Genomic DNA, 22924 nt, shown 5'->3' with positions numbered 1-22924 from the left:
AAGGGTTGGGATCCCCAGAATAACTCGCCAAGCATCAGGGTACATCTGCACAGCAGCTGGGAAATGTAATTCCCAGCTCGGGTGGACGTACCCACGCTAGCACCTACATATAGCAGTACGTCCACAGTGGCATGGGTGATGGCTCAGTCTAACCACCCAAGTACCAAACCCCCCATCCCTCTGGGTAGGTGCTTTCCCTAAGAGGGGGAAAGTGAGGCAGTGTTAAAATTGGTGCTAGGTTCACTTACCTCAGCGGTGTGCTATACACAGCCTGGCAAACCAGTACTCAGAGCAATCTAAATTAGGGTCACCAGACGTTCCGATTTTATAGCGACAGTCCCAATTTTGGGGGTGCTTCTTCTTCTATAGGTGCCTTTTACCCCCCCAGCCCCCATCCCGATTTTTCATGCTTGCTGTCTGGTTACCCTAATCTAAGTTAAACTTGAAAACAAATAAAGTCTGTCAAAACTATGTCATGCTTTCATCTTTTTCTTATACCAGAGCTGCTGATAGGTTGCCATGCTTATTGATTTATTTAAATATTTATATTTAACAAAAAATTGTCACTTTACCCAAAGACAAAAAGTCTCACATTAACAATAAACGTCGACCTTTTATTCGGCAGGAAGGGTGGTAGAGAGGGGGCAATGGTCCAGGTACAGGAAGCTACACTTAATTTACATCTACACCTGGATTCTACTGAATATGCTCTATAGCACGGGTATCATTTTGGAAAGCAATACTAATGAACTGGAGGCAAAGCAAATGATCTTTTATATTCAAAAAAATTGAAATATTAGAGTAATTTGTGTTTCAAAGAAATACAACTCATATTCATGCTAAGTTGGCTGTATTGAAGGCTAGATTAGGCAGTATCTGTAAATAATACTTGAAAGTTTGTATTACTTTTTTCTCTGTGCATGCTCTGTGATCTTGTTTTTGAAAAGATAAGAATCAAGACATGACAGTAAAGTTGACAATCATCTTTAATAAAACTAAGGCTTAAGTGTGAAAGGCATTTTGCAAATTTCTATGTGATCAAAGTAATTTTGGTGCTATTGCACGAACAATGAACAGTTCATTTTGGACATAACATAGAATATTATTTTCCTCCCAGGAAAACCTAATAATGAGCTGTTCAAAAGAAGAAAAAAATACGGAGAGTAATTTTTTTGAAAATTCTGAAACCAGATGGGTGTCATAATGTTGTTGTAATAAATACCAATTATTGCATTCATGTGTATTTAATTATTTAAAACATAAATTCATGCAGTTCCAAAACTGGGCTTAGATTAGAAAAAGTTTAATTATTCTTAAGCATAGGTCTGAAACAGAAGAAACTACAAATGCAGATAGGTTGACTCTGGGGGCTGTGCTATGGAAGTTACACAAAATAGTTTTTTGACTCAAGATGCCATTTAAGGAAATGCCTGATTCTCTATCTTTTCAGTGTCCCAGTTCCCTTGTACCCACTCACCGTTCATTATAAAGGACTTGTTTTAGTGTTACCTCTCCCTTAGTGTCAGATACATCTGTTCCTACTTCTGAGCTGATTCGTTCTTTAAATTGTTACCTTTGTTAGCACAAGCCCTCACAGGACCCCTCTAGCATGTTGGGAATATGGTTTTCACCTGGCAGTAGCCATGTATGCATCAGCTATATTTTCCTCTGTAGCATTAACTCAATGCAGCTGGCATCTGTCACAATAGAAACACCCTTCCTCATCTGTTTCTATAGACGATGTCAGCACAAGTGATAATGCATGGTGTGTTAACATCTTATCAATTACTGTGTTAGCATTAGTGGTATGCGAGGAGGGGGTTAAAGCTCTTGAAGATCTCTTGGTAATTGTCATGAAAAAAAGAGAGAGAGCAAAAAGGGTTATAGATAAATTTTTCTGCACCAACAAAACACAATCCAGGCCTGTATTTTATTCTGTAAGTGGAGGTTTTAGACACAATTATAGTTGAAAAGAACCAAAGTAGCTACACACAACGAGCCCGAAGCGTCCCATCTGTGCACAGGAGTGGGTAAGACTATGCACTTTGGAAAGAATTCAGACTTTTGCAACCGACCAAAGACATTGCAAAAAAATAGAAATTTAAAAAAAAAAGTAAAAATCTGTTGCCCTGTAGTTGCCTTCGCAAAAGGCTGATCTGTGAGATGTGGAGTAGTTACCCTGACCAAAACTCTTTCACATGAGATGTCTCGTGTTTCTAGTTCAATTGCTTTACCCTGATTTTTTTCCAGCTGTTCAAGAGATAAGGTGTGTCCTCGCTCACCACTTGTTAGCACTGTCCTTTACCTGGTAATGTTGGGGAAAAAAATTAAAAATACGTCATTTGAAGGGAAAAAATGCATGAAACCCTAAATTTGAATAACTGCATACATTCATGTACTGTAGTTATTGTCAGTCAAGGGTTTTCTACCACAAATGTTAGCCTTAATTTTGAATAATCACATATGTCCGTGTGGTTATTAGCTAAGGCTGAATTTTACCATACACAGTTTCTCCAGTTAATGTGCGTAATTCATAATTTTGTCTTATCATCTGGTCTGGAAAGATTTGTGAGTTATAACAGCAAGGTAGACTAGGCAAATGTATGGTAAAACTCAAAAGCCTGATGATGGAGATTACCCAGCATTGTTCTGTGTATTAAGCCACTGTATGCCCTCAACTTGTACAAGAATGGTCTCCACATCAGGTTTCCAATAGTATGGTCCTGGGTATGACTTCTGTTTTCATTTTACCCTGCCAGCAATGGATCGGGAACCTCTGAAGATCTGTTTTGGAAACTTGATGCCCTACAGACCTTCATTCGGGATTTACACTGGCCTGAGGAAGAATTTGGAAAGCACCTAGAACAGCGTCTAAAACTTATGGCAAGTGACATGATCGAGTCTTGTGTTAAGAGGTACGTCTGAACAACGGAACCGGAAGGGTCTCTAACAGCAGATCACAAGAAATAGTCAGGGGCGGGGGGTTACCCTATCTTATTGGAAATGAGGGGGCCGTACTTTACCTTTTAGCTTGACTTCAGCCATTATTCTTTTTAAGCCCTAATTTGTTTCCATCCAGCACAGGCTTGGTGGTAGCACACTTTTTATCTCTGCAAATTATTGACCTCTAAAAGGCAACGTCTTTTAAATGTAGTCTCTAGTGAATGCCTATTCCCAATAAGGCAACAAACCCCGCTCAAGTCAGGCTTTCTCTGCTGTTGTTTATTGTGCGCCTCCTCTGGAGTCAGGTCTGGGTAACACATTAGGGCGCGGGAGAGCTGAATGCTGTAGAATTAGCCATGTGTGCTATCTCAGCACCCACATGAAGTGACCGACAAAGGAGATTGTGCCATTCAGAGAACCAGTCAGGCTTTCCGGCTGCCTTTGATTGAAAAAGTCATCACCGCTAATGCCACCTCATACGATACACGCCTGCAGAGCCTCGGAAACAGAGCACACACCTTAAAGGAACTCTTAGGACTATGTTAACAGTAGTCATTTTGGTAAGGAAACATCAAGGCTATCTTGTCACGCTACCCACAATTGTTTCCGGTTGGTTTCAGAAGGAGGTGATGGGGGTGGGGAGAAAGAAATGAACTGCGCATCCTCTGTCAGGAAAAAAGCAAATGGCAAAAGAACAGGTAGAGAGGCAGATGAAAGCCACAGCAGGTATGTGCAAGGATCAGGGGGGGTGCAGGTGGCTCTGTGCCACCATTGTCTGGCTGTCCTGCAAGTGCAAACGTGATTTATTTTTCTCTAATGGATCCACAACCTCCCCATCCACGAAGTGCAGAGATTTGGGCTCAGAAGTTGGAACGCAGAACGGGCAGTTACAGGGTTGCTACTGCTGCTGTGAAATAAAACACAGCATTCAGAGATTTGGATTAAAGGCCAGAGCCCACAGCTTTTATTGAAATACAATAACTCCCACGGCTGGTTATCTGGCACCCAATTAGCCCTGCAGTGCCAGGTAATGTTAAAATTTGAGGAGAGCCATCCTGTCATGGACTGGCTGGGATGATTTAGTGGGTGTTGGTCCTGCATTGAGCAGGGGTTTGGACTTGATGACCTCCCAAGGTCTCTTCCAACCCTATGATTCTGTGACACCAAAGAGATGCATTTTCCCATGCTACAGTCCCCAAACTATCCCAGCCTCTGGGAGGAACATGATTCCTCTGTGCCCAGAGAGCCTCTCCCCCACAGCGTGTGGCAGCCAGGCCCTCCTCCATGCTCTTTGTTGTTCCTTCCACCATTTTCAGCACATCTCTTCTGAACCCTGCGCAGCCATTTTACAGGAGGTGGCTCTGCCAGCTTTTGCCTTCTCAAGCTGAGCTCAGCCAGGGCCCTTTTAAGGTGCATGAATTGACAGCAAACACCCCAGTCTTTGTAGCATTGTGCAAGGGAATTTATCCTGATCTGCACCACTGAGGGCTAAGGTGCCAACTTCCCTTTCTGCAGCCAAGGTGGGACCTGCCTTTGGGCATCAGTGCTTCATTCTTCTGTGTCAACCTGCAGGAGGTTCTGGGCGAAGGCGGTAGAGAAAACGTATCTGTGCAGTGGCAGGAAAAAACTCTTTCCCAATCCCCGATACTGTGATCAGATTCATCCTGAGCCTGTGGGCGAGGACCAATCTGAATAATCTCAAGCTCATGAAGTCAGTCGTCCCCCAGAACTCAATGTCCAACTTCCCTTCTATTAACACCATTAAAAGGTCCCTTTTCAGATCTCCAGGGAGGACGAGTAGGAAGCACTGCAAGCTGCCAGTGAGGGAGTGAGAATGGCCACTGCTCTCAGTAGCAGCCTCTTTTAGCCCTTGCCAGCCTGGGGAGAGGCAATTTGCATCCATCTGTAAAAGGGCGACCCAGCCTCTTGCTGCCAATTCCACTGCCATGTCGCAGGAAGGCCAAAGCAGCCAGCATGGTCAACCTCCCCCACCATAGCAAAACAAACAAGGAAAAGGGAAAAAGAGAGGAAGACGTGAGATGCCCACAGCCTGCATTAATTTCCCAGCACTATCCCCCAGGTCACAGCAGGGTCTGTTCCCATAGAGGTACAGATCTTCATTCTCATGTAAACCTTTGGGTATTGATAAAGATTCCTTCCTGATCATCCAAAAGGCATGTTTAACTGTCAAGTTAGTGAAGTCTCTTATTCTGATGCAAACTGCACAATAGGTCATAAAGATTTGTTAATTATGTTGTGCCTTCTTTAAAGGTCTTGAGATGATTGTGATACCTGTGGCATTAGAAAAGCTAATGTTTCTTGCTCTGCCAGTATATTGTCTGATATAAATGCTAAAGGAGGACTTGTGGCACCTTAGAGACTAACCAATTTATTTGAGCATAAGCTTTCATGAGCTACAGCTCACTTCATTGGATGCATAAAAGTGGAAAATGCAGTGATGATGTTTTTATACACACAGATCATGAAAAAATGGGTGTTTTATCACTACAAAAGGTTTTCTCTCCCCCCACCCCACTCTCCTGCTGGTAATAGCTTATGTAAAGTGATCATACACATTGTAAAGAGAGGTTTCAGAGTAACAGCCGTGTTAGTCTGTATTCGCAAAAAGAAAAGGAGTACTTGTGGCACCTTAGAGACTAACCAATTTATTTGAGCATGAGCTTTCGTGAGCTACAGCTCACTTCATCGGATGCATACCGTGGAAACTGCAGAAGACATTATATACACACAGAGACCATGAAACAATACCTCCTCCCGCCCCACTGTCCTGCTCGTAATAGCTTATCTAAAGTGATCATCAAGTTGGGCCATTTCCAGCACAAATCCAGGTTTTCTTACCCTCCGCCCCCCACACACACACACACACACAAACTCACTCTCCTGCTAGTAATAGCCCATCCAAAGTGACCACTCTCTTCACAATGTGTATGATAATCAAATTGGGCCATTTCCTGCACAAATCCAGGTTCTCTCACTCCCTCACCCCCCTCCAAAAACCACACACACAAACTCACTCTTCTGCTGGTAATAGGTGCCACTTTGGATAAGCTATTACCAGCAGGAGAGTGAGTTTGGGGGGCGGGGTGAGAAAACCTGGATTTGTGCTGGAAATGGCCCACCTTGATTATCATGCACATTGTAGGGAGAGTGGTCATTTTGGATAAGCTATTACCAGCAGGAGAGTGAGTTTGTGTGGCAGGGGCGGGGAGAAAACCTGGATTTGTGCTGGAAATGGCCCAACTTGATTATCATACACATTGTAAGGAGAGTGATCACTTTAGATAAGCTATTACCAGCAGGAGAGTGGGGTGGGAAGAGGTATTGTTTCATGGTCTCTGTGTATATAATGTCTTCTCCAGTTTCCACAGTATGCGTCCGATGAAGTGAGCTGTAGCTCATGAAAGCTTATGCTCAAATAAATTGGTTAGTCTCTAAGGTGCCACAAGTACTCCTTTTCTTTTTGCACTTTAGATAAGCTATTACCAACAGGAGAGTGGGTTTGTTTTGCCAGGGGAGAGGAGGAGAGAAAACCTGGATTTGTGCTGGAAATGGCCCACCTGGATTATCATACACATTGTAAGGAGAGTGATCACTTTACATAAGCTATTACCAGCGGGAGAGTGGGGTGGGGGGAGAGAAAACCTTTTGTAGTGATAAACAGCCATTTTTTCATGATTTGTGTGTATAAAAACAAACATCTTCTGCATTTTCCACAGCATGCATCCGATGAAGTGAGCTGTAGCTCACAAAATCTTATGCTCAGATAAATGGGTTAGTCTCTAAGGTGCCACAAGTCCTCCTTTTCTTTTTTCTGATATAAATGCTGAGTGTCTTAAGTTGTTTCCATTGTCTGACTCTGTTCTCTAAGAGCAAACTGAAAATAGATGCATCGGTCTGAACCTCTAGCTAGCATTATATAAGCTGTAAATATTACACTAAGGAAATAACTAGGTGGAGTTTAGCGGTTCTACACTGCAGAAACATTGTAGGATTATTCCTGAAGAAGGATAGCTGCTGGCTTGCTGCTCAGTCTTTTTAGCAGTAAAGAGGATTCTTCTTGAGCTGGATTTCTGTGCTTCTCCATGCTTTTGCTTTGACTTGGCTCACCTACCAGCATGTGTCCATGAAATACAGCACTCTGCTCTTTATTGGCCATTCAGTGTGCCTCCCGGCTCCATTACCATGACATTTCTTTTCTCTTTCTTTAAAAAAAACTAACCCTTCCATTGCTATACCTTGGGGAGTATCTTGGGGTATTCTGTACCTCAGAATACTTCTGTTATATGCTTTAGTGTCCCTTTTAAATACATTTCCTGTAATGAGAGAACAGTTCATGATGATGCTTTAGAAGTGGGACTGATCATGCTCATCTTTCCAGGCAGACGCAAAACCATGGTCCTGATCGTTTAAAGATTCCATCACCTTGCGTCAACATCAGGGTGCTAACCCCTGTGCTCTGGCTAATGTCTGGTAATGGTAATTACATCAGGCCAATCCACTTCTGGCATAAGCCAATGATGCTGTGCTCCCTGCTTACACCAACTGTGAATTTGGCTCCTTCTCTCAACCTGTATTTCCCTATCAGTTTCAGTTTGACATGGTATTTTTCTTGACTTCTTCCTCTAACCTACAGCTCACTCTTGCCGTGCACTATTGAACAGCTGCCACATTTCACAAGTGGCTGCATCTCAGTGTGGGGGAAATGAGCTCCCCTATCAAGACCCTGTCTCTGTTATCAGATCCAAGCTGGCAGCCCCATGTGCTCATACAGATCTGATTACAGATCAGGAGCTTCATTTATAGATATCAGCCTACATTTCCATAGCCCTTCCTGATCCTTGAAGGTCAAAGGTATTATGGGTAATTGATATTATTCATTGTTTCTAATTCCAGGTGCCTATATCAATTTGTTGATACAGGCCCACTGATGTCGTCATTCTGTGTTGTGTTTCTAATAATTAATAGAGTACTCCCTTAACTACAAAGTCCCTCTAACATTTTGCATTCAGAGAATTCAGGAATCAGAGGACATTACTCATTATGCTAAAAGTGTTCCTAATACGAAATACTTGAGCCACTTATGGCCCAGTAAGTATTTAAAAATTATTGTCAACCAATCTGGCAGTCTTTAGTCAGACAAAACCCTTATGGAAATAAAAAATGTAACTCCCACTCAAATTTTAACTGAATAATTATACATATGCTCTATTTTACATCTGACTTTTTGTAAAGGTATCCTGGTACATGTGTGTTTGTTTTTCAAAGAAACAACTTCTAGGAACATTTGTAAAATCAAAGAAAGATTCAGCCAAGCAAAAACACTTTGAAAAGATAGAATTGCACTAATCCAGTAGTGGCCTTCCAGTTAAGCAATTAACAGGTTTGTATCAGCTGTGTTTAGTATTCAGAGTAACAGCCATGTTAGTCTGTCTTTGCAAAAAGAAAAGGAGTACTTGTGGCACCTTAGAGACGAACCAATTTATTTGAGCATGAGCTTTCGTGAGCTACAGCTCACTTCATCGGATGCATACCGTGGAAACTGCAGTAGACATTATATACACACAGAGACCATGAAACAATACCCCCTCCCACCCCACTGTCCTGCTGATAATAGCTTATCTAAAGTGATCATCAAGTTGGGCCATTTCCAGCACAAATCCAGGTTTTCTCACCCTCCGCCCCCCCCCCACACAAACTCACTCTCCTGCTAGTAATAGCCCATCCAAAGTGACCACTCTCTTCACAATGTGCATGATAATCAAGGTGGGCCATTTCCTGCACAAATCCAGGTTCTCTCACCCCCTCACCCCCCTCCAGAAACCACACACACAAACTCACTCTCCTGCTGGTAATAGCTTATCCAAAGTGACCACTCTCCCTACAATGTGCATGATAATCAAGGTGGGCCATTTCCAGCATAAATCCAGGTTTTCTCACCCTCCCACCCCCATACACACACAAACTCACTCTCCTGCTGGCAATAGCTCATCCAAACTGACCACTCTCCAAGTTTAAATCCAAGTTTAACCAGAACGTCTGGGGGCGGGGGTAGGAAAAAACAAGGGGAAATAGGCTACCTTGCATAATGACTTAGCCACTCCCAGTAAGTCATTAAGCAAGGTAGCCTATTTCCCCTTGTTTTTTCCTAACCCCCCCCCCCCCCAACGTTCTGGTTAAACTTGGATTTATGCTGGAAATGGCCCACCTTGATTATCTCTGACTGGTTTATGAATGTTATAATTCTTGACATCTGATTTCTGTCCATTTATTCTTTTACGTAGAGACTGTCCAGTTTGACCAATGTAAATGGCAGAGGGGCATTGCTGGCACATGATGGCATATATCACATTGGTGGATGTGCAGGTGAACGAGCCTCTGATAGTGTGGCTTACGTAGTCTCTACGTAAAAGAATAAATGGACACAAATCAGATGTCAAGAATTATAACATTCATAAACCAGTCGGAGAACACTTCAATCTCTCTGGTCACGCAATCACAGACATGAAGGTCGCTATCTTACAACAAAAAAACTTCAAATTCAGACTCCAGCGAGAAACTGCTGAATTGGAATTCATTTGCAAATTGGATACTATTAATTTAGGCTTAAATAGAGACTGGGAGTGGCTAAGTCATTATGCAAGGTAGCCTATTTCCCCTTGCTTTTTCCTACCCCCTCCCCCAGACGTTCTGGTTAAACTTGGATTTAAACTTGGAGAGTGGTCAGTTTGGATGAGCTATTGCCAGCAGGAGAGTGAGTTTGTGTGTGTGTGTGTGTGTGTGTGTGTGTGTGTGTGTGTTCCCGGGGGGGATGGGGTGAGAAAGCCTGGATCTGTGCTGGAAATGACCCACCTTGATTACCATGCACATTGTAGGGAGAGTGGTCACTTTGGATGAGCTATTACCAGCAGGAGAGTGAGTTTGTGTGTGTGGTTTTTGGAGGGGGGTGAGGGGGTGAGAGAACCTGGATTTGTGCAGGAAATGGCCCACCTTGATTATCATACATATTGTGAAGAGAGTGGTCATTTTTGATGGGCTGTTACCAGCAGGAAAGTGAGTTGGGGGGGGGGGGGCGGAGGGTGAGAAAACCTGGATTTGTGCTGGAAATGGCCCAACTTGATGATCACTTTAGATAAGCTATTACCAGCAGGAGAGTGGGGTGGGAGGAGGTATTGTTTCATGGTCTCTGTGTGTATATAATGTCTACTGCAGTTTCCACGGTATGCATCCGATGAAGTGAGCTGTAGCTCACGAAAGCTCATGCTCAAATAAATTGGTTAGTCTCTAAGGTGCCACAAGTACTCCTTGTGTTTAGTATTGTGTACCAATAGACAGAATTTCCTTTAATTCATCATGTTTACTGTTTGATTGTATTTCAACCGCAGGTATAAATTATCCAAAACAGTCCAAATTATGGGTGTTCACTTTTAACGCTTCTATATGTAATCTCATCACACTGTTTACCAAGTATGAGAAAGCAGTAGTTTCTCTGAGACCATTACACACTTTATCCGTAGCACAGAGTGTTTCTTTTTAAATTGGAAAATCATTTTTAGTACAACACATTTGAAATAATTGTATTCTACCATTTATGGTCTTTTCCTACTTTCTTTAATAGAACCAGGATTGCATTTGAAGTAAAGCTGCAAAAAACCAGTCGATCAACAGATTTCCGAGTCCCTCAGTCAATATGCACCATGTTTAATGTTATGGTTGATGCCAAAGCTCAGTCAACAAAACTTTGCAGTATGGAAATGGGCCAAGAGGTAAAAATGCAAATTATTTTTTATATAATTTAGAGAAAACTTAATGAATTTTCCCATCTCCTATTCTGCTAGTTTCAGAAACATTCTAACCATTGTGGATTTTAGCCTTCTGTATAGAGTATGCCAATGAATATTCAGGGTCTCTCCATCAAATAAATCTATCTAATGGATATGGACATTCAGAATTCCAGTCATTTAGTAGTGATGGTTGGCAAGGATTGTGGTGTGTGTAAGCTACCTTTAAAGCCTGCTGATGCATGATGAACATGTTTATTGAGTCATTAACTCCACCTTGGAGCCATATCTTTGCCAAAAAGCTGGGTATTTACATGTAGTCACCAGATTTATAAGATATGACTATTTTGAGTAGACAAACAGGAAGAAAACAAAAATATTAAACTGTTTGTTTTGTTAAAAAGACATCTTCCTAAAATACATTTGAATTCCACCTGATTTGACTTCCTTGAATATTGACTGAAATCAGCAAGTTTTATGATCCCAATTGTCCAGGTTCTTAATGACTCAAGGTTTCAAAAACAATCCAGTTTTGACCACTTGCTGATCTATTTTGTTCGTTGTAGATACATTGTTGCAGCTTGAAATTTCCATATTTAATATTCAAAGTAGAAAGACATGCTAAATTGGGCTAGATTGAATGCATCATCATGATCCTTGTGCTCCTATGGCTTTAAGCCAAGTTATATTTTCATATATCAGGCTCGAATCAGAGCTATTGCTTGGAACTCCTATTTTGTTGCCAATGGGGGTCTCCTAGATAAGATCTTCCACTACAGCTTTACATGTTCGGAATATATAATAAATCATTGCAAGTTGTTTGTTCTTTTTAATTATTTACCTCACTCTGATCTATAATCCTCTTTAAGGGTCTGACCCAAAGCTCATTCGAGTCAGTGGGAATTTGGCTTTGGGTCAGGCCCATTGTCCTTTATATTTTTATGTTTTCAGTTGTAGCATTTTGTTTGTGACAGTCTCTTTTGGGGGACGAGGGGTTTCAAGCTTCTGATGGTTGAGTTTCTTTCCTCAGCCACCTATCCAATTTAGGGCACGTACTAAACGGACTCTCGTCAGCCCAAGACATGACTATTAGGCTGGTTGGTGGAATCACAACATTTCCGCTCCCTAGTTGTTTCTTCATTCTTGCTCTCCTCCTTTATCCCCCTAGTTCTTCAACCCGACAACAGCCATGCTGGCCCCTTCCTATCAGCCAGCAGGGTGAGGGTTGCAATGCTAACACCTTCATCTACTCTCCAACACACTGCAAATCACGCACTAAACCTTAGGACAGTGTTTCCCAAACTAGGGATGCCACTTGTGCAGGGAAAGCCCCTGGCGGGCCCGGCCGGTTTGTTTACCTGCTGCGTCCGCAGGTTCGGCCGATCGCGGCTCCCACTGGCCGCGGTTCGCTGTCCCCGGCCAATGGGGGCTGCAGGAAGCGACGTGGGCTGAGGGACTTACTGGCCGCCGCTTCCCACAGCCCCCATTGGCCGGGCACAGCGAACCGCGGCCAGTGGGAGCCGCGATCGGCCGAACCTGCGGACGCAGCAGGTAAACAAACCGGCCCGGCCCGCCAGGGGCTTTCCCTGAACAAGCGGCATCCCGAGTTTGGGAAACACTGCCCTATTGAATTAAATTTGGGGGAGGAGTGACATTTCTGAGATCAGGCCAACTCCCACAGTACATGGGATACTACAGGGCTAGCTAGTTATGTTAATCACAATGGTCAAGTCTGTTACCCAGTAATATGGGGATCTGATAGCATTGGCTAAATCCAGAAGTGCTGGCGGGAGTTGTGTGTATTTCCTCATACACCCTTCGATACGGCAGTTTCCTTTGAACTCTGTGTGTCAGTGCATGATGGAGGCCACCAGACGCATTTGGCCTTTGGCCTGGGACAAATCGAAGATCTTCAGAGATCAAAGCCCTGCGTTCAACCCACTTAGCCACTCAGCTCTTCTCAGTTGCGCCAAGAGTGAGCGTAAGTCTCTGGAAATCTTTGTGTGCTTCTTTGAGAAGGTATTTGGTATATTAGCTTGGAGATAACATAAGTATGGTGTGAAACAGCAGTTGCTGTGCTAGGATGTTTTTAACAAATAGCTGCACTAATAGACCTGTAAATCAGATGTAAATTATCAGTGCACACGTTCCTGTTTAGGGCTGCACTACTCAGACACCCTCCTTTAGCTTTGCTTCTTTTTAATGAATTTCCCTGCCCTCATCTTGACCTTCTCTGCTCATACCACTCCATTTTGGGGGCTACCTCCCCTCCTCTTGAAGTTGTGCGAACTTCTGGCTTGAACCATTTATATTTGGAGGATGAAAAGGGTTGATAAAGATTAAAATATGAGAGTGTGTGTGTGTGCGTGTGTTTGTAATTGTTGTATCCAGAAATGCTACTCCAGCTATTCCATTCCAATTCTAAGCTAAACTCAGAGACTATCATCAAATAGACTAAAAACATGTAACCACCAAATTGGAAACCGGATATCAATTTGGCCTCCTCATACCCCGTTATAATGCACTGTAGGTGAAGTTCTCCCCAATGCACATGGCCATGTAAGGTTTCACTAAGTCTTTCTTAACTCCTTAAAAAGGGCTTTAAGTGGTTCAAAGGTTTTGTGCTGAACTCCTCCTGCACAGGGGTGAATTTCTCTCCATGAACAGCTCATGAATAGTCCTTAGATTCAATGTGTATCTAAAATCTGTTCATCCAACAACAAATAGCAAACAAGTTCATACAAATTATGATCTGTTGGCAGGCTGTTCATGAACCAAAAAAGGGGTAAAATTGTCAAATAAATTGTTCAAATGTCATAGTTTGCGCAGCTCTAGTCAAAGTAGACACTGCTTGGAAACATACCATCAATTTTTATCTTAGTGAAAGCCACACACTAGTACAGACAGACTCTTTTGAGCTATGATTTGACCTGACTTTTAGCATTTTTACCTACAAGCCCTTTCTTTTAAAACTATCTTAAGTTGCATTCACTTTATATTAACAGACATACGAATTGTTTGACGCATTTTAAAAGTATTACTCGATTGAAAACATACCCATCGTCTCATTTCCCTGTCCTTATATCTAAAAGCAGCTGTTAAAACATTTGGTAAACATACTTTACCATCTTAAATATTTATTTTTTCTCTGAATTTTTAATACATCAATTGATATACATTTATGTATTAAATGTTTCTCAGTTGGTCTAGTATGTTTTTATTTAATACCCAAGGTCAGATGGTCCTAACAGAAATACAGCATACCCACAATCTGTTACATGACAAGGCAAAATATACATCACGTGAAGTCAAGTGGAGTAATTTTAGTGTAGGAATTGTGGATTTTATTCATTTATCTAATAGCGAATTGTGATTAACTCTCTCAAAAGTTTTTGTTAAATTGAATGAAAAAGATCAATTATTTGACCTCAAACCAGATGCATTCTCATAAGAAATGTCAGGATCTGTAGAATATGAAACCAACTTTTGCAAAAGAAGCATTTTCTTAGAAATCCTTTTGTGCCAGATCCAGAACACAACCTTTTCCTAGCTGGGTAATTATTTACAAAGGGAGGGTCAAATGGATTTCCACCTTCAGTTTCAGGATGGAATCTCTAGTCGGTAAAGCCAGTAACGCAAGAGCTTTGGCAGTAGAGGTATGCCAATATATTACATGCAGGTGATATTTCCCAATCATTTTTGCCAGGTTTCTCAGAAATGCTTTGTATTTCAGAAGCCCCAGGCCTGGACTGTACTGCAGCCACTGCATGGTGCATGGCCAGCACTAAGCAGCCCTAAATCCAACCTTGCCTGCCATGGGACGAACACCAGAGGCAGGGATCATCTGTCTTAGAGCTTCTTATACCTTCCCTGCAACCACCTTAGGGAGCAAGGCCAGGAGAAAGACGACATGGCCAACGCCGTTTTGTGCTTCCTGCCTGCCATCGTGCCCCCTTGGGGGCACTGCCAATCTTACAGCGGGAGACCAGCCAGGAGTATGGCATCCTCAGAAGCAGTGGAGGACAAAGGTGGCTTAAAGCATTCCCCTCTCCTGAGCTGAGCTGGGGTGTGCAGAGCTGGTCATGGCCCAAGATTGGGCTGCTGTGGCCAGGGCTTTGATAAACAGGGCGAGTTTGACCTAAAAACCTAAGAGGCCAAATGGCGACTCGGTGTTAAGGTTTGGCTCCAGTGGAATTCCACTTATGCCAGCTCTGAATTCGGCCTCCTGTGTTCAGAATGAGGAGCAGCCTCCACCACTGGACAGCAGCTGCGGGAGTCCCATGCCCCTCCTGACAGCAGCCGCGATGGATGTTCTGCCACTTAGAAAGTCATTTACCTTCTCGGGCTCCATGTTAGTGCTCTCCATGCACTTCTTATTTGCTTTGTTAACAAGCTTTTAGTTGAAAATAGATTTGCCAGTACTTTTCACACTGTATTTTTTTATACACACCTAGCCATTCTTTTAGTGAAAACCCATGATTTATCCCATGAGAATGAACAGCAACAAACTTCACCCCCCCACACACATCTCCAGCAAACAAAACTCCTTCATTAAAATAATGTGCTAAATGAGGCAAATGAAGTATGTCTTTTGGGCTAATATGCAAGACCTAAAATTGAGTGGATGGAACTTTGACTTAAACTCAGTACCTCACCATTTACAATGGGCCATGCCTTCAAAAAGCCCATGTGCGCTTCTGTGCACACCCAGCGTGTCATTGGTGAGCTCCAGCACCGACGTGACGAGTCTTGCTTTGCATTTTCCCATGTAATCCCACTCTCTCTGCACACGCTGGAGTTGAGTTAGGTGTGCACGGAGTCACGCTCAAAAACTAGTGCACGTGCCCAAATTCCATAGCTCTGTTAGTGTCTATAGCATTTGATGGAAGCTTCATTGTTCTGCACTTACTTGGCAGTGCGCACGCCCCCAAAAGGGTTACATCCTCCGAGTTGCTTCCACTAGGGTGTGCTGACACTATTTGCAACACTGGTGTGCTGCTCCCCGGCAGTGCTCCACCAGTCATCCACCACCCTTAGTAAACCTCTGCAAACATGGTCGTGGCTGCTGGAGATACAGAGATCCCGCATGGGGAAATTGCAGCAGAAAGGAGAGCGTACGTTCCCGCAGAAAAGAGATGGAGAAACTTTACACCTCAGGAGGAAGGATGCAGAGGAGGTGGACAAGTCTCTACCTCCCAAAATGAAACTGAGCAGTAATAGTTATTCTGAAGATCACAAACAAGGGAGATGGCACCCCCGCCTCCAGCAAGCATGGAAAGAACTTCTCGGATTCTGCCTATGGATCGTACTGCCATTGCTTACTGCTGGAAGCACTTCTCCCGGACAGCCGCTAGCCCCTGCTCAGACGAGATCTGACGCACACTGCGTTCTGTTTCTCAAATGGCTGTCAGACTTGGGGGATGTTTGGGACAGATCAGTGGGGCCTAGGTCAGACGCCCCCTTGCCAGCCTATAGCTGTATCAGGCAGGTGCAAGCAGACACTTCTGCTGTCTGTGGCTTTAATTCACCATCCTCTCAATACCTTTCCTTCCTCCAACCTCAAGCTCCAGCACCCAATCAGACTCCCTTTCCACCACCTCCTATTCTGCCTGCACCATGCCAACTCACAGCACTGCTGTGCTCCATCAGACCCTCAGCTGCACTTCCCAGCTTCATCGTCCTCTCGCTGCCTTCTCCGCTCCACATGGCACCGGGCCAGTTTCTCTCCCAGATGTGGGTGGAGCCTTCCCCACCCATACGGGAGTTGTCACATTCCACAGATGCCTTCTGCTCTGTTTCCAGGACTTCCCAACAGATAGAAGATGCAGTCAAGGGGAGGAGAACATGGAGAAAACTCCACCCCTCCAGATACATGCCGAAATCCATTCCTATTCACCATCACTTCATACAGATCCTGGTCCAAGATGGGGGATGCACCCTCTGGATTCAACCAAGCTCCTCTGGGTGCACCTTTGTGCTCAGCAGTTGCAGCTGCCTTTCCTGATTGGTGTGAGATCTCCAGATTTTAAAGTAGGCCAAATAGGTTCTGATGAGTAAGTGAAATGTAGCTACTGTGACAAAGTTCCTGCTCTGCCTTGGTGGGTCCTGCACTTATTGGCGGATTTGTTCCCCTCAGAGGTTCACAGCAGCCCTCACTTTGGTGGCTCAAATCTGCCATTCACTCAGATGGATCCGGGGAACAGGCCAGGGACCTTCCCCTCTGGTGGAACCTACAGTCCAGTTCAACTCCTCAGGTATCAAGTAGGGAGTTGGAGGGATGGAGGGAACCCGGGCCCGCCCTCTACTCCGGCTTCCAGCCCAGGGCCCTGTGGATTGAAGCTGTCTACAGTGGCTCCTGTAACAGCTGCTTGACAGCTACAACTCCCTGGACTACTTCCCCACGGCCTCCTCCCGACACCTTCTTTATTCTCACTGCAGGACCTTCCTCCTGATGTCTCATAATGCTTGTACTTCTCAGTCTTCCAGTAGTAGGCCTTCTCACTCTCAGCTTCTTGCGCCTCTTGCTCCCAGCTCCTGTACGCACACCACAAACTGAAGTGAGCTCCTTTTTAAACCCAGGTGCCCTGATTAGCCTGCCTTAATTGATTCTAGCAGCTTCTTGATTGGCTGCAGATGTTCTAATCAACCTGTCTGCCTTGATTGTTTCCAGAAAGTTCCTGATTGTTCTGGAACCTTCCCTGTTACCTTATCCAGGGAAAAGGGACCTATTTAACCTGGGAAAAGGGACCTATTTAACCTAATATATCTGCCTTCTATCACTCTCCTGTAGCCATCTGGCCTGACCCTGTCACACTACATATATAAGAATATTTGTCATGTAACTATAGTTACTATAAGGCATTGATACAGATTTTGGACCCACAAAGCAGGGCATTGAAACAAAAATTCTTCAGGAGGCAAATGTTCGTTTGTAGAAAAATAGTTTTTGCCACTAAATTCCCCCAGCCACTAAATTGCCCATATGGAAGTGGGCAAGCACCACCCTGGTATTTGGGGCTCTCATCTTCATTTGGTCTGTCCCCATGGTTCAGCCAAATGCTCACTCTATTACTTCTTAATCTGGCTTGTGAGGAATGCTAGATTTTGGGTGCACCACTTGACACAACTGCCCTAGTCCAGTGCCAAGACTGATAATCTCAAGTCCAGTCCTTAATTCAGTTCACCTACATTGAAACTCAGCTGTAACATTTTACATATTGTTGCTGTCTGGCTTCCAAGTACAATGAAAACAAGTCCTTGTACTTTGTCATCGGAGACGTACAGAATGTATTCTGTGCAAGATCATTTCCTCCTCCCCCGCTTTTGCCTCCTAAAAATATTACAGGTAACGATCTCTGGTATTTCAGTTAAATGAGTTTTTATTCATGTTTCATTTCCCATTGCTTATTGTTTCTGTGCAAGCTGCTGCTTTTTTCATGGCCCCATTGAATTAGGTCCCCTTTTTAAAAAAAAAATTATGTTATTTATTATTTATTTTTATGTGTTCTTTTTCCTGTTTTCTGCACCTTCCTCTTAATTTCTGTCCCCAATCATCTGAAAGTTTGCTAAAGAGTGGGTAAGTGTGTCCTACATTTTTTTTCTTTTTTCCAAGTTCCTGTAATCACATGTTATTGTTTTATTGGAAAAGAAAATATAGAGCAGCTCAAACTACCTAGTAAATAGAAACTACTTAGTAAATGTTGAGGGACCAGTGTCCAACACTTTTAATTGCCCTCATGGCCTTTGTTTTCCCAAAGCATGATTAGTGTTTACAGCAGATTTGTCTCTTTCAATGTCATTTGATGTTAACCTTTTAAAACAATATTAGTGCAAACAAGGGACTAAGATCAATGCTTTACATTTTTTATTTAAAAATCAAATGTTTTATGTTGGAAAATATATATTTTTCAGTTTATTGAAGATAAGAATATGCTGTAGCTTTTTGATAATTAAATCCTCTAACTGAAGTTTTTCTACATTAGCCAAAAAATGTTTTGTATCTATTATAGCCAGACCACCTTGAACTGTGGTTGCATCAAAGCTCAAAAGCTAAGTGAGGTTTGGTCCAGTTGGTATTGGACGGGAGGTGCCGTGGAAAAACCTTGGTGCTCCAAGGACTGGTACTGGTCAATCAGTAGGTTTCCTGGGCACCAGTGCTGAACCAGTGGGCCAGAATGGTACTAGCAGGGTGGTACTGTGCTGATGGAGGTGCATGAGACGAAACACAGATCTTGATTCTGTTATGATCATGAAGGCATCAATTCAACAAGCATTTAAACAAGTGCTTAACTTTAAGCACTTGCTTCTGTGCCACTTAACTTGAACGCGTGCTAAAGGTCTGTGTCCACTGCGTCTGGAAATGAGCTTCCCAGCCCAGCACCACTGACTTGCACTAGTAGGCCTTGCACTAGTGCACTAAAAACAGCTGTTTAGACACCCCCGGCTTCAGAGCCCAGGCTCCAGCCTGAGCTGCAATGTCAAAGCAACATCTGCACAGCTATTCTTAGCGTGCTCACTCAAAACCCTGCTAGCCCACGTCTCGGGACCCAGGCTGGGAGCTCAGTCCCAGAGGCAGCACAGCCATACCCCAAGTGCTTTGCTGAAACGGAGCCTAACAGATTCTATAGCACAGGTGCTGCGGCGTTCCTCAAATGGTTCGGGATATTCCAGTTACGGCCTCTTTTCTTTCAAATGTCACCCTTACCATTCCTTCTGCAGAAGGCCATCACTGCCTTTCCTAAGCTCCAAGGGGGTGTGGCTGTGCCCTGGGAAAATTGCCACATTCTATCCCAGTGATGGCTGCATTTCAATAGGCAGTTAAATTATTCCTTTATAAAATGAATTAGTTAACATTGGTACAACACTGTAGAAAGCCCTAGGTGTAGTAAGTATTATATTTGTACACATGGGATATAAGGGCCAAAGACCCCCCTCTGACACACACGTTTAGTTCCTATCAGTGTTTAATTTCATAGAATCATAGAATATCAGGGTTGGAAGGGACCTCAGGAGGTCATCTAGTCCAACCCCCTGCTCAAAGCAGGACCAATCCCCAACTAAATCATCCCAGCCATGATTTTCTAGGGCTGAGCCCCGGCACCTCTGGGCTTGGCAGTTCATGGCTCCAGCACCTCTGGGCTTGCTGCATCAAGTATGAATGTAAAAAAAAATTGCTTGAGCCCTGGCACCAAATTAAGCACTGGCTTCTGTTGGTGTCAGTGAAGCTGCGTGCATATTTCAGAGGTTTGCCCATGCTTTGGAAGTGCGATCAGATTCTTCTGAATTAAAAATCCTGTATAAATGTAAGTGATTACGATCCACATCAGTGGAGCAGAGGGTAATAAACTGCTTGTTTCTTAGCTGATACTATTACAAATTCTATTTACCAAAGGAAGAGGCTAATAATCACAGTGCCATCACTTGGATCAATGCTAATATTTACCTCTGCCTTTTCTCTTTTTTTTTTTCTTAGCACCAGTACCATTCAAAAATAGATGAACTAATTGAAGAAACCGTCAAAGAAATGATAACACTCTTAGTGGCAAAGGTAACCTTCGGCTTCAGGTGAAATGATTCACTGTTAACATCACTTTTTTTTATATGTGCATTTCTATTAAAATGTGACACATTAAGAAGTTGAATTGGCTTATTGTTTCTCGCGGGAAAGATTGTGTATCACTCATTCCTTTCATCATGACTCTCTGATGATTGGGAGTTGCCTGGAATACAATACGCCGTTGAGCAGGATTGACAAACGGGGCCAAAAAAATACACAGTTTTTTAAGGAGGCATCTATGGATTTGTGTCCACCATCTTGTGTTCACAGACACCCACAGTCACGCACACAAACTGCACTCACTAGGGGGTGCTATTACATACTGATAGAAGGATTTCCCTCTGCATAGACCATGAAGACATCTGTCCCATTGACACACCAAACGCATGCAAAAAGTTGTCCTCATAAAATGTATTCTTGTTTGTAGGGGCTATTTTGAGGCTCATTTAACAAGTTGGTCAATGATGTTGTGGTACCAGGAAACATTCCAAGATGTCTATTTAGGTCGTGAGCTCTTTGGGACTCTACAGGCATATGAAAAGGAGTACTTGTGGCACCTTAGAGACTAACCAATTTATTTGAGCATAAGCTTCCGTGAGCTACAGCTCACTTCATCGGATGCATACTGTGGAAAATACAGAAGATGTTTTTATACACACAGACCATGTATAAAAACAGCTTCTGTATTTTCCACAGTATGCATCTGATGAAGTGAGCTGTAGCTCACGAAAGCTTATACTCAAATAAATTGGTTAGTCTCTAAGGTGCCACAAGTCCTCCTTTTCTTTTTGCGAATACAGACTAACACAGCTGTTACTCTGAAACCTGTCTACATGCATATGCAGCATCTAGCATGGTTCTGATCTTGGTTGGGGCAGTCTATGGCATTATGGTGCCAAGAAACACATTACAAAATATGTTCACTTGTATGGAAATTGATTTTTAATGAGAGTGGTCCGATATTTCAGATGCTTAAATTTAGATGTGCTCATCTCTCAGCTCTGAAATATCATGGCGATAAATACTAGGATAGATACATAAGTAGGTAGGATACATGTCCAAACTGCTTGTTCTCTAGTTTCAAACTGAGAGCAATATTGCAACCCAGATGTCAGCCATTACTGTTACTCAATGTGAAGACCTTTAAACATAGTCTCCCAACATATGCCAGTCTGAGTCTCCAGCAAGACAGACCACATGGCACCTCCTTGATCCCTCTCACTGGGAGCATGAGCCATCTGACCTCCCCTCTTAGGAGCGGGTGTTCATTGGCTCCCACTAGAGGGAGCACAAGCTCTCCAACATTACCCAGAAAGGAGACAAGGTTACCAATATCATCCGAGTGATTTATATCATTAGAGGTAAGCTGTGTAGTGCCAAAAAAGGTTTGTGACATTCATTCTTTGCATAAATGCTATGCAAGACATGGTTCTGAACTTAGAGCGCAGGTTATCGGTTATAGACAATCTGAGCTTGGTCCTGCTCTCACTTACATCATTGTAAACCTTGATTTTGTTGGCATTAATCCTGATTTAACCCATTATAAATTAGATCAGAATCTCTCCCTCTATGTTTAAAAGTGACTGAAATATTTTCCTTTTCAATAGTTTGTCACCATTCTGGAAGGAGTCCTGGCCAAACTGTCCAGATATGATGAAGGGACATTGTTTTCTTCTTTTTTGTCATTTACTGTAAGTAGAGAAAATCTGTTTCTTTTGTTTTTTTGTTTGGTTTCCTATGTTTTACTGTAAACTCATTCAGGTCTTCTAATAGATTATTTGGGGAATAACCCTTTCTTTCTATCCTATTTTAACACTGTAAGAGCTCAAAAAATAAGCAAACAGCTTACTACATACACACAAAGCTTAACGTAAATAGCTGATAACACTGGATTACCATGCTATAATAAAGTTAAAAGATATTCAAACACCATATTGTAGGAGAAAGGAAGAGTCTGGAGCACTGGGGCTGGCGCAAGACCTGAGGCCTGAACTAGAGGCTGTGAACCAAAGTCAGGCCATGTATTAAAGCAGATCCTTACAAGTTTACTGTCCGGAACATGAACTTGACAAAGTTGCTGCTAGTGTTACTAAAACATAGGCACTCCTAAGAAGTACCAGGCAGTAGATATTTGCATATATACATTACAGAAGGCTAGTACAAATACACCCCAGTCTAGTACAAGGTAAGATAGTTTGACAGAATAATGAATAGCAGTGTTTTGTCCAAAATATCAGGAACAAGGTACAAGGGGAGGTAACAAACAGATGACATGAAAAGTGTGTAGTAGCACGTAACTTGTTTGTCTCGTTCTATAAGTGTTGGCGGTACCTCGCCTTAATCCTTTATGTGGCCAAGGGGACAACAGAAACTCCCACTGCTGACTGAGCCTCCCCTTGCCACAGGGCACTCATATTAATGTACTTGTGCAAGTTGTGTGAGTTGTTAGGACTGTGCGTTGAGGGCAATAAACCTGGCCCAGTGCCTTTGTCACCCAACTGTACCTATGGTCTTTCTCTATGAGTAACATCGAGGTCTGCTGAGCTAGCAGGCTGCGGTCTCTGCTAGTGCTAATAACTCCGGAGCTCCAAGGACAGAAGTACTGAGCAGCTGTAACAGCTTAGGA

At 43.1% G+C, this 22924-nt stretch overlaps 1 protein-coding gene across 7 annotated transcripts in view; it reads left to right on the top strand.

The window, feature by feature from the left end:
- Positions 1-22924, top strand: part of CADPS (calcium dependent secretion activator) — a 389541-nt gene that overhangs the window by 322213 nt on the left and 44404 nt on the right. For all 7 annotated transcript variants that reach the window (XM_073350983.2, XM_078853539.1, XM_073350980.2 and 4 more), the window contains 4 exons: positions 2760-2915; positions 10580-10727; positions 20215-20289; positions 21906-21989. In XM_073350983.2, the coding sequence (XP_073207084.1) occupies positions 2760-2915; positions 10580-10727; positions 20215-20289; positions 21906-21989 (463 nt within the window). The remainder of the gene's footprint in view (positions 1-2759; positions 2916-10579; positions 10728-20214; positions 20290-21905; positions 21990-22924) is intronic.

The sequence above is a fragment of the Lepidochelys kempii genome, chromosome 7 (assembly GCF_965140285.1).
Source record: "Lepidochelys kempii isolate rLepKem1 chromosome 7, rLepKem1.hap1, whole genome shotgun sequence".
In the NCBI taxonomy this organism is placed as follows: Eukaryota; Metazoa; Chordata; order Testudines; family Cheloniidae; genus Lepidochelys; species Lepidochelys kempii.
The sequence above is the reverse complement of the archived record's forward strand: the minus strand, read 5'-3'. Positions and strand labels throughout refer to the sequence as shown.